The sequence below is a fragment of the Rattus rattus genome, chromosome 12, assembly GCF_011064425.1.
Source record: "Rattus rattus isolate New Zealand chromosome 12, Rrattus_CSIRO_v1, whole genome shotgun sequence".
NCBI classification, from domain to species: domain Eukaryota; kingdom Metazoa; phylum Chordata; class Mammalia; order Rodentia; family Muridae; genus Rattus; species Rattus rattus.
The window spans coordinates 85,834,669-85,849,609 of NC_046165.1; the positions used below are offsets into that span (position 1 = coordinate 85,834,669).

Below are 14,941 nucleotides of genomic sequence, written 5' to 3' on the forward strand. Positions count from 1 at the left end.
AGTCTCAGGCATGGTAACAACCTGCAAGGGGACAGTGTGTGAAAGCGGTAACAGAGAAACAGTAAGAGCATGTGTATCCACGCGGAGCGTGAACGCGTGAGAACCAGGTCACACACCTTTTTTATATTATACCACAATTCCTTTCTTTTGTATTGTGTCACGCTATCAAATTTGCCTTTAGAGAACAAAACCAGACGGTTTTGTTTGATTTATATTTTCTCCAACCATGAATGAGGGTTCTGCTGATGTCACCTCTCACCAACTCTCCCCTTGTAGGTCTCTCTAGTGCAGTTTCAACTGATGACATAATGCTATCATAAGGAAGACATAGCCACCTGGAAGGCACTGTTTATTAATGCCTTCTAAAGGCCCGGAGACCATTATCATCCTGAGGACTGTGGAGAAGGCCATTTCCAAGTGCCTGTTGGTCCTGGAGCCCAGCGGGAGCCTTGACAGTCCTCTCCCTGAGCTCATCAGCAGCATGAGTTACTGGGTCACAAGTACACATGAGGCAGCTAGGTTTCTGTCTTTGGGGAGTTCAAAGTTCACAGGCTCCACAGCCAGGTTTCCACTCAGTTGCAAATTGTTCCTACACACAGGCAGCAAAGTGGGATTCCACACTTGATCCTTCTCTTGGCATCATCAAACTTGGGCCTTTGGGTCTTCTCTTCTCTGAAAAGGTGTACTCCTGAATCACTCCATTTTGAACAGGCAGTGAAATTGCTCAGTATTGTCTTAATATTTAAGGTTGCAAAATCAAAATACAATTAGAAGTCAGATTCAGTGACACAGTAAGTCTCTTCCCCACAAATAAAAATGGATATTGGTCGTATACTCCCACGCCATAGTATTTCTGTCCTACAGTCATCTTAAAAAATAAAACTTTCGGCTTTATTAAACCATGAAGTTAGTGTACACTGGCAAAGACATTATGGAACCTTTGGGAGGAAAGCTTCTCCTTCTCATGAACAAATGTGGTGTTTGCTTTCCCTGGTTCTAATATCGAACATGCCCACCTCTGCTCACCTGCTCTTCGAGTGATTGCTCAATTCTGCACTCTGGCTGGAAAGGCAGAGTGAGAGAGGCGAGCTGAGATAATCAACATTTTACAGTGGCAGAGGGGAAGAGCCAAGGCTGAGTGTGGTGTGCTTCCAGAAGAGGCATTCTAGACTGCTCTGTGCGTGGCTTTATTGAGCTATTTAGGTAGCCACTTTCCAGAGAGCTGCTGTCACTGGAGAAGGTACTTCTGGGCTTCCTTCAGCCCCAGGACCCAGGAGAACTCCTGGTTGCTACTTTCATGGAGGCGTTTGTTTCCAAACACAGGCTATCTGCCAGCTCTTTCTGAAGCACTTGCATATTTACCCAGCCAGCTCTCTGTGCTGGGGATTGTATTTGGGCGCTTGGGTTTTTATCAACATCTATTTAGAGCAGAATGAAAAAATAGGTCGAGATGAAATCAGAGTGTTTCCCGCCAAGAATGTGAGCTGCCCCTTCCTTCCTACACGATGGGCATTTGGTCTCTTCCTCTCTTCCCTTCTCCTATTCCAAAACTGTCGGCTGCCTTTCTTTAGTGTGTCCAACTTTAACTGGTGCTATTTCCTTAGAAGTATATGAAATAATAATGTACCTAAATAAATTATACATTGGACAGTGTGTGTGGTTACACACATTCATGTGTGTTGACACTGCAGGTTTAAAGCAGGCAAGTGCGTCCTGTGAGGTGCTGCTTAATGGCTTTATCTCTTGCTACCCACCATGGAATAAGCACTGAGACATTGTTTCACGTGGGAGTTTACCGAGGAATGGGAGAGACAAAATTGGGCTCAATGTATCAGTGAAGCTTAACATTTCCTTGAACTTACATTGTATTTGAAATCTGTGTGGTTTAATCTCCAACTCTTGGGAAGAGGAGGGAAAAGCCCCTGAGTCAGAAGCTCGACTTTGGAATCTTGCTTTCTTACCAAGCCATTCCATGTTTCCGCTAAGTACAAGCCCTGGGCTCAGAGCCCCCAGGCTTAAAGCCAGCATAGTGGCAACTATGGGAGGGAGTCACTTGCCTGTTGTCTGTCTGCCTGTCTGTCTCTCTCCGACTCAAGAACAAGTTTGACTCTGAATATTGTCTCAACAGAGGTCTTATGCTATCATCACCTCACAGAGAGGAGGCAGTAACCCCCTCCCCCCATGTCCTGTTTGCCTGCATTTGGATCTGCTTGGTGCGGACCCTTGTTCACTTCACAGAGTAGAGGAGGCTCAGAGAGGAAGAGCAGGGGAGAAACACTGCAGGGGAAAACATAGCACGGACTTTGAGGCTGTAGTAAATGGGGGACACACTGAGACGTGGGTGTGCGGCATGCGACAAGAGGGTGAGAGTGTGTCAAGACTAGTTTCTTCTGGACACCCCTCGGAGGCTGTGCTGGGATCTCCTCATGTAGAGTGACTTGTGACTGAGGTGCGAGGCTCAAGGAGCTATCAGTCCTGGTACAGCATCAGCTGGTTTGGGCGGAAGCTCTGTCATGGGTCAGAGTACCTACCACTTCACTTTGTGGGTATAAAGCTGAACTCCTGGGGCAAATTTCAAATCCAAGAGTAGCTCTTGCTTTGCGTACATGGCCTGTGGGATGGCGCAGAGCCTTTGCTGTTCCGTGTAGCCTCTTACAGCACTGCTGACGGACTTTGCTACTCAGTTGGGGTGGGGTGCACCAGCCCCACAGGGGGAAGAGCAGAGATGGAACTGACTCTTAGCTTAGTTCCGTTTTTAGCATCTGCCTCTCTTGACTGTCTACCCCTCACAACAGCCACAAGTCTGTTCGTATCCTCAGGCTGAGGACACGAACGCATGGCCTGATGCCCAAGATACTGTGGAATTTGGTAACGTTACATAGATCTGGGTTCTGAGTGTGACCTGAATCCAGACTGCCCGAGTCCCTGCTGTATGACGTCACACAGCCTGGTTGCTCCTGGGGGAGGTAGAGGCATGCTGCAACTGGATGTCCCTTACAGACCCCACACTGCACCATCAGCTCACCTGATGCTGTCCCCACACTGAGGTGCAGTTCCCGCACACATGTACCTACTCATGGCCCTTGCTTATATTAGCTATCACATGACCAAATCCTGAGGATCCAACAAAGTAAGACCTGGCTAGAGAGATCCAGAGAGATGTCTCAGAAGATAAGTTATTTGCTGTGCGAGTATAAGGAACTGAGTTTGATTCCCGGCAACTCCCTTAAAAGGTTACAATGAACTGTGCATTTAATCCCAGTGCTGCATGCATGGCATCCCAATGCTGCATGTATGTCATCCCAATGCTGCACGTATGTCATCCCAGTGCTGCATGCGTGTCATCCCAATGCTGCATGCATGGCATCCCAATGCTGCATGTATGTCATCCCAGTGCTGCATGCTTGTCATCCCAATGCTGCATGCATGGAATCCCAATACTGCATGTATGTCATCCCAATGCTGCATGTGTGTCATCCCAATGCTGCATGTGTGTCATCCCAATGCTGCATGTATGTCATCCCAATACTGCATGGATGTCATCCCAATGCTGCATGTCTGTCATCCCAATACTGCATGTATGTCATCCCAATGCTGCATGTGTGTCATCCCAATGCTGCATGTGTGTCATCCCAATGCTGCATGTGTGTCATCCCAATGCTGCATGTGTGTCATCCCAATGCTGCATGAGTGTCATCCCAATGCTGCATGCATGACATCCCAATGCTGCATGCATGACATCCCAATGCTGGAGACGTTGGTGATAGGAAGATCCCTGGGGCTCACTGACTAATTAGTCTAACTAAATTGCAAGCTCTAAAGTAAGATGGAGAGCAATTGAGGAAGACAACCAACATATACCTGTGGCCTCCACATACATGTTCACATACATGTACCCCATTCACATGGTACATATGTACATAAACACACGCAAACTCATATTCATATACTACGCATGACCCTGTACTCATTCTCAAGTTTGGAGCTGCTCTGAAGATAAGCTGCTTTGCAAAACAAAGGCAGCCCTGTAAGAAAATGGCCAAGAGGGAGAACTACAGACTCCTGCCCCAGGCCCTCCTATTACATACACCAGGACTCCTCAAATACTAATCCTTCCAGCAGTCACAGAGTGACTCTCGCTACAATTTTGTCTCCAATTAACTTTGTTTACTAGTTTCTTAAAATGCAGAGGACGTGTGTGCATGGCCACTATGAGAAAGATGGGGTTATTATTAGTCATAAATAGAAAACGAGTTTCTTCAGATCAATTACTTAGCTTTGTAAATAAACTTTTATTGGAAAAGAGCTGCGCTCATGTTGCAAGGGCCTCCAAGGGTTCTGCCAAGCCTGGAATATTTACTTTCTCACACTTAAGAAAGTTTGCAGGCCTCTGAAGTAGATCCAACCGATCTCAGCTAGGCTTTGATACCATCCTCTGTGTGTTGCTGAGGTCAGGAGAGACCAGGGAGGTCTTAACTAAGGACGTCCCAGCATTGTTGAGACTGAAAGCTTAAATGAGTATCACACAGGGAATAAGGCTCACTATGGGACATGAAGCTCTTCCAGGCAAGTCAGAGGCCTTCAGTTTCTGTGCTACTGCGTGCAGAGACTACGGCTAGAGAAACTCTGTAGCAATTTCTTATTGCTTCAAAGCACCACAGTGGAAACCTGGTGATCTCGGAAACTCAATCCCACAGGAAGATGGGACCCAAGAGAAGAACATGCCAGAACGGTATTACCCGAAAACCAAAGTGTGGCTGAAAGAATCTTGGGCGTTGGAAACCGCCAGTGTGGCTTCAGGAAGTGTGACTGTGAAGTTTGCTGCCATCGCGACTGAATGTTGAATCATTCCAGAGGGCACGCCTTTGGGTGTGAGAGTGCATCTAGTGGGGTTTGTCCAAGGTGCGAGTGGACAGTACTACCCGCTGATGGGAGGCACATGGTCGAGCTAAAAAGGAACACGGAAAGCCAGATGAAGGCCAGCACCCCTGTGCCTGTCTTCTGATCTGCTGGGATGTGAGGGGTCAGCCTTATACCTCCACCAGGGGAAAACCGTTCCCTTCACACTGGCCTCCCCGCCCAATGGATCCTACGCTCTGCACTGAAAACCAAAATCAAACCTCCTCCACTGAGTTGCTTCTTGTTAGGTATTCGGTTACGGCAAAGAGAAAAGTAATACAGACTGGCCTCTGGGCCTCAGAACACAGAGTGCCTCTTCCTGTCCTTTGTCCCCCACCCTGGATCTAACACACAGTCCCAGGAGCTGTGTTTTAGATACAGCAGTCAGCACCAGGCTGCATTAACGTCCTCCCCTACTGCTTTCTCCTGCAGATGACTGCACAGACAGTCACGGGAAGGAGGACCAAGTGTGGATAACAGGTTCCTGCTGAGGGAGAGGGAAGGTACCAATCCAGTCAGGAGAGGAGGATGGCGGAAGGGATGATGGCGCAGCACCTACTCTCAGGTGGTAGACTTCACACTAGCTGAGAGGTTCATGACGGACCGCCCTTCATTCTAACTCACCCAGGAAGAGCCCTTGGAGCGGGGTTCTAGGACACTCAGGTACTGTCCCATCATCTGGTTATGCATTTAGGGAACCTGGGTGTGCACGAGCCCGGGAAGGCAGGCATTCCCTTTAGAAACGAGGCCCACAAGCTTTGCTCTTGGCCCTTTAGCAAACCACTCGGGACTGTCCATCTACCCAGTATCATTACAAAGAGTGCCCATGAAGAGAGGCTCTCACTTTGCTCCCCTAATGCCTCCTCCAGGCTGTGGTTACAGCCAGCATCACGAAGCTGTCATCTCCCAAGAAATGGCAAGAAAATGGCTGTGTTTCATGTCTAGCACAACATTAAATGCATAGTCCTCACATCTGTGCCCCTCATGGCAGGAGAGAGCTCATGTTGGGGCAACTGGGGCAGGAGGACAGCTAAAGAGCTGCCTGCTTTAAACAACTCAGACGCCAGCTGCTTTCCTGTGCTCTGGCCCGCTGTGCCATGGGAACGTCCGTTCTCCTAAGGTGCAGCTGAAGCCAGCAGCTCCTCTCAGGAGAGACCAGCAGCGGCGAGATTCCTGTAGGGAGAGTTGCAGGAACTTTGATGTCTGAGAGTCACCGTCTCATGCCCTAGTGTGTGGTGATGGGGCCAGGCTCAGACAGAATGTGAAGTTTTTACTTCCTGAGCAGTCATAAGTCGGCATCCATTTCCCAGCCCGTCCCTAACTATTGGGTTGTGAGTGGGGATGGGTGGGCCACGGAGCAGAAAGCAAGGGTTGGGTATGCCTCACCTCTGCTGAGTAGAAATGTGCAAAGGCAGTTAAGCTGAGTGGCAAGGCAGGAGGAACAAGGGAACAGACAAAAATTAGAAAGACGTTATCCACCCTGGTGAGGCGCTTGATGGAAATTCCCGAATACACAGGGAAACTTCCCTATGATTTTCCTTGTTTCGATGCCTGTGAGATCCATCAGGGGAGCCCGGAAGCCCACCCTGAAATCTGTAGAGTAGCAGAGGTGACTGTGCTTAGGGTAGAGGCCCTGGGTCTGAAGGATTGGTTGTAAAGAATTAGCACGGGCTCTGGACAGGGAAGCTTGCGGAAGCTGTCAGTGGAAGCGCAATGTCTGAGATAAACGTTCTCATCCCATCAGCCTGCCTTGGGGATGGTCATATTTTCTGCACGTACATGTCAGCATTTAGAGACTTCATAAGGGGCCTTTCTAAAGTTTGACACGCCTTAAACGAGAAGGTGTCGATGAGCATTTAGGGATTCTTAAATGTGAAGACCATTCAATTGTTCTTTTATAAATTTACTCACAAAAATGCTACAGATAGGGAAGGAGGAAGAGGAGGAGGAGGAGCAGGAGGAGGAGGAGGAGGAGGAGGAGGAGCAGGAGGAGGAGAGGAGGAGGAGGAGGAGGAGGAGCGAGGAGGAGGAGGAGGAGGAGGAGGAGGAGGAGGAGGAGGAGGAGGAGTAGGAGGAGGAGGAGCAGGAGGAGGAGGAGGAGGAGGAGGAGGAGGAGGAGGAGGAGGAGGAGGAGGAGGAGCAGAGGAGGAGGAGCAGGAGGAGGAGGAAGGGGAGGAGGAGGAGAAGAGGAGGAGGGGAGGAGGAGGAGGAGAAACCTAACAACAATAACACTGTGATGTAGACACTAAACAGCATATTTTTGTGAATAAAATCAAAAATGTTTAGCCCGCTATTCAAGGACATGGTTACCCAAACATAAACAGGGGTAAGCTTCATCGAGCTGCAGCCTTCAGTTTTAATTAAGTAAGTAAGAAAATGTAAAGGGTTGAGATTCATCCATGGGTCCTCATCGTAGACATGAGGTATGTGGGGAGTGCCTGACTGAAAAGACCAGAGGCTGTGGATGCCCGGCCATAGGTCAGAGAGCATCTGTTCCCACTACTGACCCCCAACCCTAGTATGAGAGTCTCAGCTCTGGAACAACTCTTTATTTTCCTCATAACTTCTGAGCCTGACACCTTCAGCATCCGTTTATAGAGGTTTGGCACAGGCGATCCCCCAATCCCAAGTTTTCTCACTTAGGTTGCTTAGGCTGGGAAGGCCCGCTCTGTTCAGCATTTTTTCCTCTGTTTAACGAGACACTGGATTAAGGGCGAGAAGGGAGAGCAGTTGTAGAAACTGTTGTCTGTACAGGATTTAAAAGATCAGTTCCAGCACAGTGCTGGGCTGTGTGTCAACGCTCGGGCTCCACTCTGGGCCTAACAAGTATGTGAGTGCTGACTGGGCAGGTAACCAAAGGGTTTTTAGTGTTGGGCAACTTTACAGCAAGCGAAGACAAAGAGGTGCTAACGGTTTAAACACCGGTCAGGTCAAAGGACGGAGAATAAATGACTCATCGGTGCTCAGCCCCCAAAGGACATCTGCCCCACCCGCTCCGAGGTATAGCAAACACTGAAGGAGAGGGATGTAAAGAATTGCAAGGACTGGAGGGTGGGGGTGTTCGTGCTGGACGGCTGACTGTCTTCTAGACTGGAGATGGCTATTGCACTCGGGAACTCATGGTGCAAAGGGACTACCTGTAAAAGATCTGTACAAGACTGGGCCCATCAACACTCCATTACGCACAGGGGCAGCGCCCATAACATCGCCACCTTTCCCTAAGGAGCTCTAGGGCCTTCATAGTGATTGCAAGGTGGGGAGACAGATTCCTCAATGGCTGATCACTGGCAAGATGCCCTTCCTCAACTACTTACATCCTGTATGTGTTCGAGCTTTATTTGGTTGTAGCCAAGAAGCAGAGACGTGACTTATTTTTCAAGTTCATAGACAGGGTGTGAGCCTTGCATTGAAGCTATAATAATAATAGGCAGTAAGTTTGCAGGTTGTGGGGTTGTGCGCTAAGCACACTGAGAGGAGTGAATGTCCCGCCTCAGCCTGGAATGGGCTCAGGAGGTCTTCTGAGAGGAAAGGACACAAGGCAGCTGGGGCTCAGTGGGAGGAGCAAGGAGACCGCCACAGACTCAAGTTTATACGCAGCACAGGTTGGCAGGGCTGCAGCCTGTCTGTGGGAGGGAGCGTAGAGCAGAGGTGACAGAGTGGCTACGCAAAGCACAGAGGGTGTTGGGTCAGCCACTGAGAGTCGCTGGCACATCTCAGCAAGTGAGTCCAGCTCGACCATAACCAGAATGCCTTGGTGGCTTTCCCTGTGGCATCTTAACGAAGCTAAAACGGTTTCTGAGATGTCATTGAGTCTGCTACCCTAACAGTCAAGTAGCTGTTAATCCATACCTGAAGTCCACCCTAGTGCTCCTTACAATCATCCTGCGTTCACTGTGTGTCTTACACAGTGTCCCAGGCTTGCCCAGAAATCACTAGATATAAATAGCTAAGTAGCCCAGACTGGTAGCCTTTACAGTGGTTGGTGTTGAGCGTGGGCAATGGCGGTGTGTATGTTGTTTTCTATATTTCTTGTTTTAATTTAGGGCATGGCTTTGGAGTCCCCCTGAGCCCACGAGGAGCTCTTCCTGAAGCTTGGAGTCCCTCTGCCTCTGTGGCTCCTTCCCTGAGTCTCCATAAATTTTCGTAGCCCTTTTGGAACGGCTGCTGAAAATCGATTCTTCTCACTCACCATTAGCACTCTCAGAATCCATGCTCTGGCAGACAGCTGCAAAATGGCCTCCCTCAGCCTGTAAAGACCTCAAAAAACACAAGACCCATGGCTATTTACCATGAGAAGGCTTTAGACACAGTCCCAGCTCTTCAGACTATGGACTGCAGAGCCCTCAAAAACCCATCACCGCTTACCCCGAGAAGTCTTTAGAGACAACCCCAGAGCTTCATGGACTCTGGAGGAGTACATGTGACTAGCAAATCCCCTTACACATTTAAAATCAGGTTTGATCTGTCAGAGTTAAATTTTCACACGGTGTTCTATTCTAGAGAATACATCTCCAATATGGGTCCAGCAGTGGGCTGGTTGTTCTATTAGCCACTGGCAATAAAACGGAGTAGAAAAAGGTAATTCAGAGTTTTAAAGGCTGATTTGTATGGCATGCAGCATATATTTCAGCTTGAATACAGACTTTATAATCAAAGTACTCTTACCACTGCCAGGGAGATGACTCAGGGGTAAAGGTGCTACAGTTAGATGCTAAGCCAGACTGCTTGAGTTTGATCTCTGGGACTTCCATGGTGAAGAAAAGAACTGACTCCTACTAATTGTCCTCTAGCTTCCATTCAAGAGCCATTCATGACAACTATGCATGAACACACACACGCACACACACTCACACACACATACATACACTCACACACACACACACACTCACACACACACACACACACACACTCACACACACACGCACACACACTCACACACACATACATACACTCACACACACATACACACATACACACATACACACATGATAATAAATAATAAAACTTCCTTCTTCTAAATCCCAGCACTGTTCCTTAATAACGCTGCTATTAAACACAACAATTAACTTCTCTGAATCTAAGTTGCCATGAAAAGTAGAAGGAGGGAAGGCGTTCTAAGCAATCTGTCCCCTAGGGCTATCCCGAGGACCAGTAAGGTAAAAAGCAAGTGTGACTCACAGTAGCCAAGATACAGATCATGTTATCTAGGTGCCAATCAGCGGGTGAGCAGAAAATAGATAAAGAGATGGGGTCTACATGCTTTTATTCATCCATAAAAATGAAATCAAATTTTTTTTTAGGAAAATGGATAAAACTACACATTAGTATATTGATCAAAATAAGCCAGACCTCCAAAATCCCAAATTTTCTTTCTCTCCTCCATCCACCCACCCATCCATCCATCCATCCATCCATCCATCCATCCATCCATCCATCTATCTACGGCATAAAAGTAAAGTGGAGGCTGTTTAAGTTATGTTTTACTTTTAAAATTATAAGAATGCATATGTCTGAGGGTAGGTTTGCCCTCATGAGTACAAGTGCCTATGTAGGCAAGAAGAAGGCATTGGGCGCCATAACTGGAGAGCTAAGGATTTGTGAGCCACCCTAAGAGAGGTCCTGGGAACTGAACTTGGAGCCTCTATCAGAGCAGTGTGTTCACTCTCAACCACTGAGCCATTGCTCCAGCTCAAAGGCAGACAATGAAGAAAGGGAACCAGTAGGAGGAAGAATAGGGACAAGTGTGTGTGTGTGTGTGTGTGTGTGTGTGTGTGTGTGTATACATGCGTGTGCACACAGGTGAATATGAGTAAAGTATATATCTGACATGTGGAAAACACCCTGTAAGTTAGCTAGCACTGTCACACAATTCTTCCATTTGTCTGGTTCCCACCAAACATAAAGAATGAAGTAGGTATGTCAGCACTCACGTGGGAAGGTATGAGTTTAAGACCATCTTCGTTCTATAGTGCACTCGAGATGCATATGGGCTATGTGGGGGCCAGTCTCAAAGAGAAATAGAAAGGACAGGGAAGGAAAGGAAAGGAAAGGGAAGGAAAGGAGAGGAAAGGAAAGGAAAGGAAAAAAGGAAAAGAAAAGAATTAAAAAAGAAGAAAGACAATCCAAAGGAACTGAAGAACAGTCTGGGATCAGCACTGGGGGATTTGCTGTCTGTTGACGACATGATGGAACATGTATTTTTGGCAGTCGTGGGGACGAATCCAGTGTCTCAAGCATATTAGACAGGGATTTTCCACTGAGCATCACACTGACTCCTATCTTTTTGATTCTATGCTAAGGGCTACTTTCTTTGTGCTTTTGGCTCTCTTCTTGGGGTAAATTAAACTTCAGCCCTAGCCTCGATGGGCTGGCATATGACACACACCAGTGACAACAGTCAATTGTGTTCACAGAGGGATACATGACACAAATCAGCCCAACAGAACCACAGCCTAGACTGTGGTGGTATGATCATGATCCGAGTCTGTCTCTCTGTCTCTGTCTCTCTGTCTGTCTCACTCATTCACTACTTCCTCCCTCCCCTCCTTCCTCCAGGAAAAACCTGGAGCTTCCGGTGGCCATATTTGCCAGCCTTAGGGGACAGATTTCCAACTAGGAAGGCAGCAGTAGCACACACAGCGTAGTTGAAGATAAAGGCACACAAGCCTCTGAGCCAGTAACTCACACGGACTCTGTGCTATATGCTGGTTTGCAGAGGAGCTCCTCTGAGCTTCTGTCACTTTCAGTCAAGGGCTCTCTCCTTCCTGGCCACGCACCTCTCAGGGCTCTGTTTTCTACCTTCCAAATCCAAGATCTCTTGGTTCATATTAGCTCCTGCATTCCGCAAGAGGATTATGGATTCAATGCCTAGCTTTTGGTTCCACAACCTTGGAGAGCACTGCTCGTATCTCAGGCACTGCTGGGATCCCCAGGTAGTATCTTGCTTGCCCAGTGACTCTAACAAATCCACAAGCTCCATGGAGTAGGAGTATCCGAGCTGAAAACAATGGGTGAGAAGAGCCATGCTTGAGTTGGAGACGTGGTTCGCCTTGCACAGGAAGAGATTCCCGGCATGGGCTGTTCGCCTTCCTAGGCATTGGTGTGCTTACATGTCAAGCAAGTGAAAACAATCTCTAAGATCCCTTTTCAGTTCTAACATTCCAGAAGCGTCTATTACTCCAGGCCTCCTCTCCATTATGTATGGTGTGGGGTAATTGGCTACAATTCTCATATTAGTCTGCTTCCTTTTGTTTCAGCTTTAAAAAAAAAAAGCACTCTATTAGATGCAATTTCTGCATTCCAAGTACTTATTTCTCCTCTGATTTCCTTCTAAGAAAAATATTTATTTTTGTGTAGTTGGACATAACGATCCCATTTTCTTCCCATTTCTATATTTTTAAATCTAATTAAGGTGATAAGTTCCTTGAGAGCTGAAGCTGGGGTTTTCCTGTGTGTGTAAACATTATTTTTTTTTAATTGCCAACTAAGCTGCCAATTTTGACAGGGAAACAGGATATGGGTTTTAAGTAATATAAGCAGGAAATGGGTCTCCAGCCCACACAAAATAAATACAAAACTACTGATTTTCTCCTAGTTCACATCTGACTTACTCATTTATAACCTTAGTCTGAGCTGAAGTTCTCCCACAACAATACATATGACCTCTATGTCAACAGGACCAGAATAGGAGCATCAGGTGACCTGCCAAGTGTCACCCAGGTAAATATCATGGCATGGATGTCAGACCAAAAACCAGAACATCAGGTGACCCTCCTGGTGTCACTTATGTAAATAACACAGTCATTTCAGGTCAGCAGGCCTTTCCCGGCAGGGGAGAAAGGTCGGCCCTAAGATAATTGAACATTGGCTTCTCAGATCCAGGTTTCTTGCTTGCTAGTAACTCACTCCATTTGGAGAGATCAAGTAACTGGATGATATGTGGCCACACGATCTGACTTGTACAGATAGAGCTACCCAGAGGGAATGGTCTGCACACAGCCCTTCTGACTGGCTGCCTCGCTCAGGCTTGTTCCTGGGAACTCTATGTATGAACAGGACTTTGGCTCCGAAGGCCATGATGACTATCTCTTGGTAAACCTAATTGAATGGTGTGAAGGCCGAGGCCATGGGGTGGGCTGGCACTGCCGTCCAGGGCTGCTGTCTAAAGCTTGCTTTAGGTCATCTGCTTTTCCATTAGAAGGCCCACCTTGTCCTGCAGATGACTCTGCACTGTGCTTGCTTGCTTTTCTGTTCACATGCTTTGGAAAGGAGAACACATCTGTCCAACCCGTCTAAACTTTCTCTCTTGAAACTGGCCTAGGTACATTCAGTGAATTGAGCACTGTGGTTAGAATAGACAGCCAGCTGGCATTAAGATGAACCATGTTAATCCTATTCCGGCAGAGTAGAAATCCAAGCAATGGGGCCAGAGGAAGGTATAAGAAACTGCTAAGAAGTGTGTGTCTGTCTTCTGAGAAACAGCTGTTGCAGTCCCTGGGCTGGTTGGTAGCAAATGAAGCCTGACACCACTGGAGCAGTCCAGGCTCCTCTTTAAGGTTACGATAAAAGTTGTCGGTTCATACATGCTCTTCTAATGCATAGTAAAATCATCGATGGGTATCTGGCTTCTTGCCCTATGCTCCTCGAGGGCAAAGACATCTCCAGGTTCCTGAGGAGGACCTGGCCTAATGACTCATCTGCAGTGAGCTTTTGACATCCCCTAAGGGATGGATGAAGAAGTAGCGAGGCCCTCTGGGTCTCACCTGGGGTGCCTGCTGCCTGGCCCATTCACCTGGGACGCATCCCTCTGATGCTTTAGGCCTGATGGCTGAACAATTTGCCATCACATTCTATTCTACGTGGAAGCATCAAGGAGAAAATGTAAATAATGAAAAAATCTGTATCTATAACATCCATCTACACCAACGAATTTGTCAACTCCCTAGTAGCAGATGCTTATGGCCCAATAAACAATTTTAACTCATTTAAGTATTTTTGTTATTCTCGTTGGGAAGGAATGGTTTTGAAGAGAAAAGCTAACTCAACTTGAGAAAAATCTCAGTGCCCCCAGCACCCAAATGATCCTTCTAAAACAACTGTGCACCATGCCTCCCATCTACAAATAGGCAATACTTCCCCAAGTCTTATGGCCTTTTGTCTCCTTCACCCCTTGCTACAGTATTCCCACTGTCAGGATGAGGATACAGAGGGCCATGGCTGCACTGACTGTCAGCTCGAGAGAACCTCACTGAGTCAGGAACCCTTCTGGAATCCACAGCCACACCTAAGACTTGTTTTTCGCCAGCAACCACTCAAACTTGTCAGAGTCTTCATGGTTATTTCGTTTTTTGTACCTGGCCATGGTGGCATGCCATTTTTGTGACCTCTGAATGTCCCTTGTTAACGCTCTTGATGATTGGATCTTAGAAGCCGAGCAAATCTATACAGAGATAAGTAAACGGAGATTCCACTCACACTCTTTGGACATGCCCACTTCAAAGCACTTCTGCAGGCGGCAGTACTGGCATCGATTCCTAGTGACCTTGTTAATAACGCAGTTCTTATCCCGGTGGCAAGTGTAGATCATGTTCTTCTGAATGCTTCGTCGGAAAAAGCCCTGTGAGCAAGAAGATGAGCAGGTAAACAGCTAGCTCCACACGAGACCAGACCCACCTTGGGATGTACATTGGGCTTCGTCTGCTGAAAACAGGATGACTGCAAAAAGCTGAACTGCAAACCCCAAACCCCGGGTCTAGAGAAATGATGGCTCAGTGGCTTATTCTTGCAGAGGACACAGGTTCTGTTCCCAGCACTCACCCCTGGCAGCTCACGCGTCCCAAGGGGCTGTGGCATGCTCTTCTCAACTCCTTCGCCCCAAAGACCCTTCTGTCAAAACTAGAGATGGCTGCCAAACGAATGTCTTACTAAAACCAATATCAAGTTGATTTGCTTGGAAAACTTCAGACAGAGCTAGAACCCACGCCAGTTTAGCTAACATAACTACCTACTTACCTACCTACTAGATATCTACATTATCCTTGTG

General features: G+C 47.5%; 1 protein-coding gene across 2 annotated transcripts in view; it reads right to left on the reverse strand.

Moving 5' to 3' along the window:
* Positions 1-14,941, reverse strand: part of Rarb (retinoic acid receptor beta) — a 333,644-nt gene that overhangs the window by 57,561 nt on the left and 261,142 nt on the right. For both annotated transcript variants that reach the window (XM_032918146.1, XM_032918147.1), the window contains exon 3: positions 14,374-14,515. In XM_032918146.1, coding sequence (XP_032774037.1) covers positions 14,374-14,515 — 142 coding nt within the window. The remainder of the gene's footprint in view (positions 1-14,373; positions 14,516-14,941) is intronic.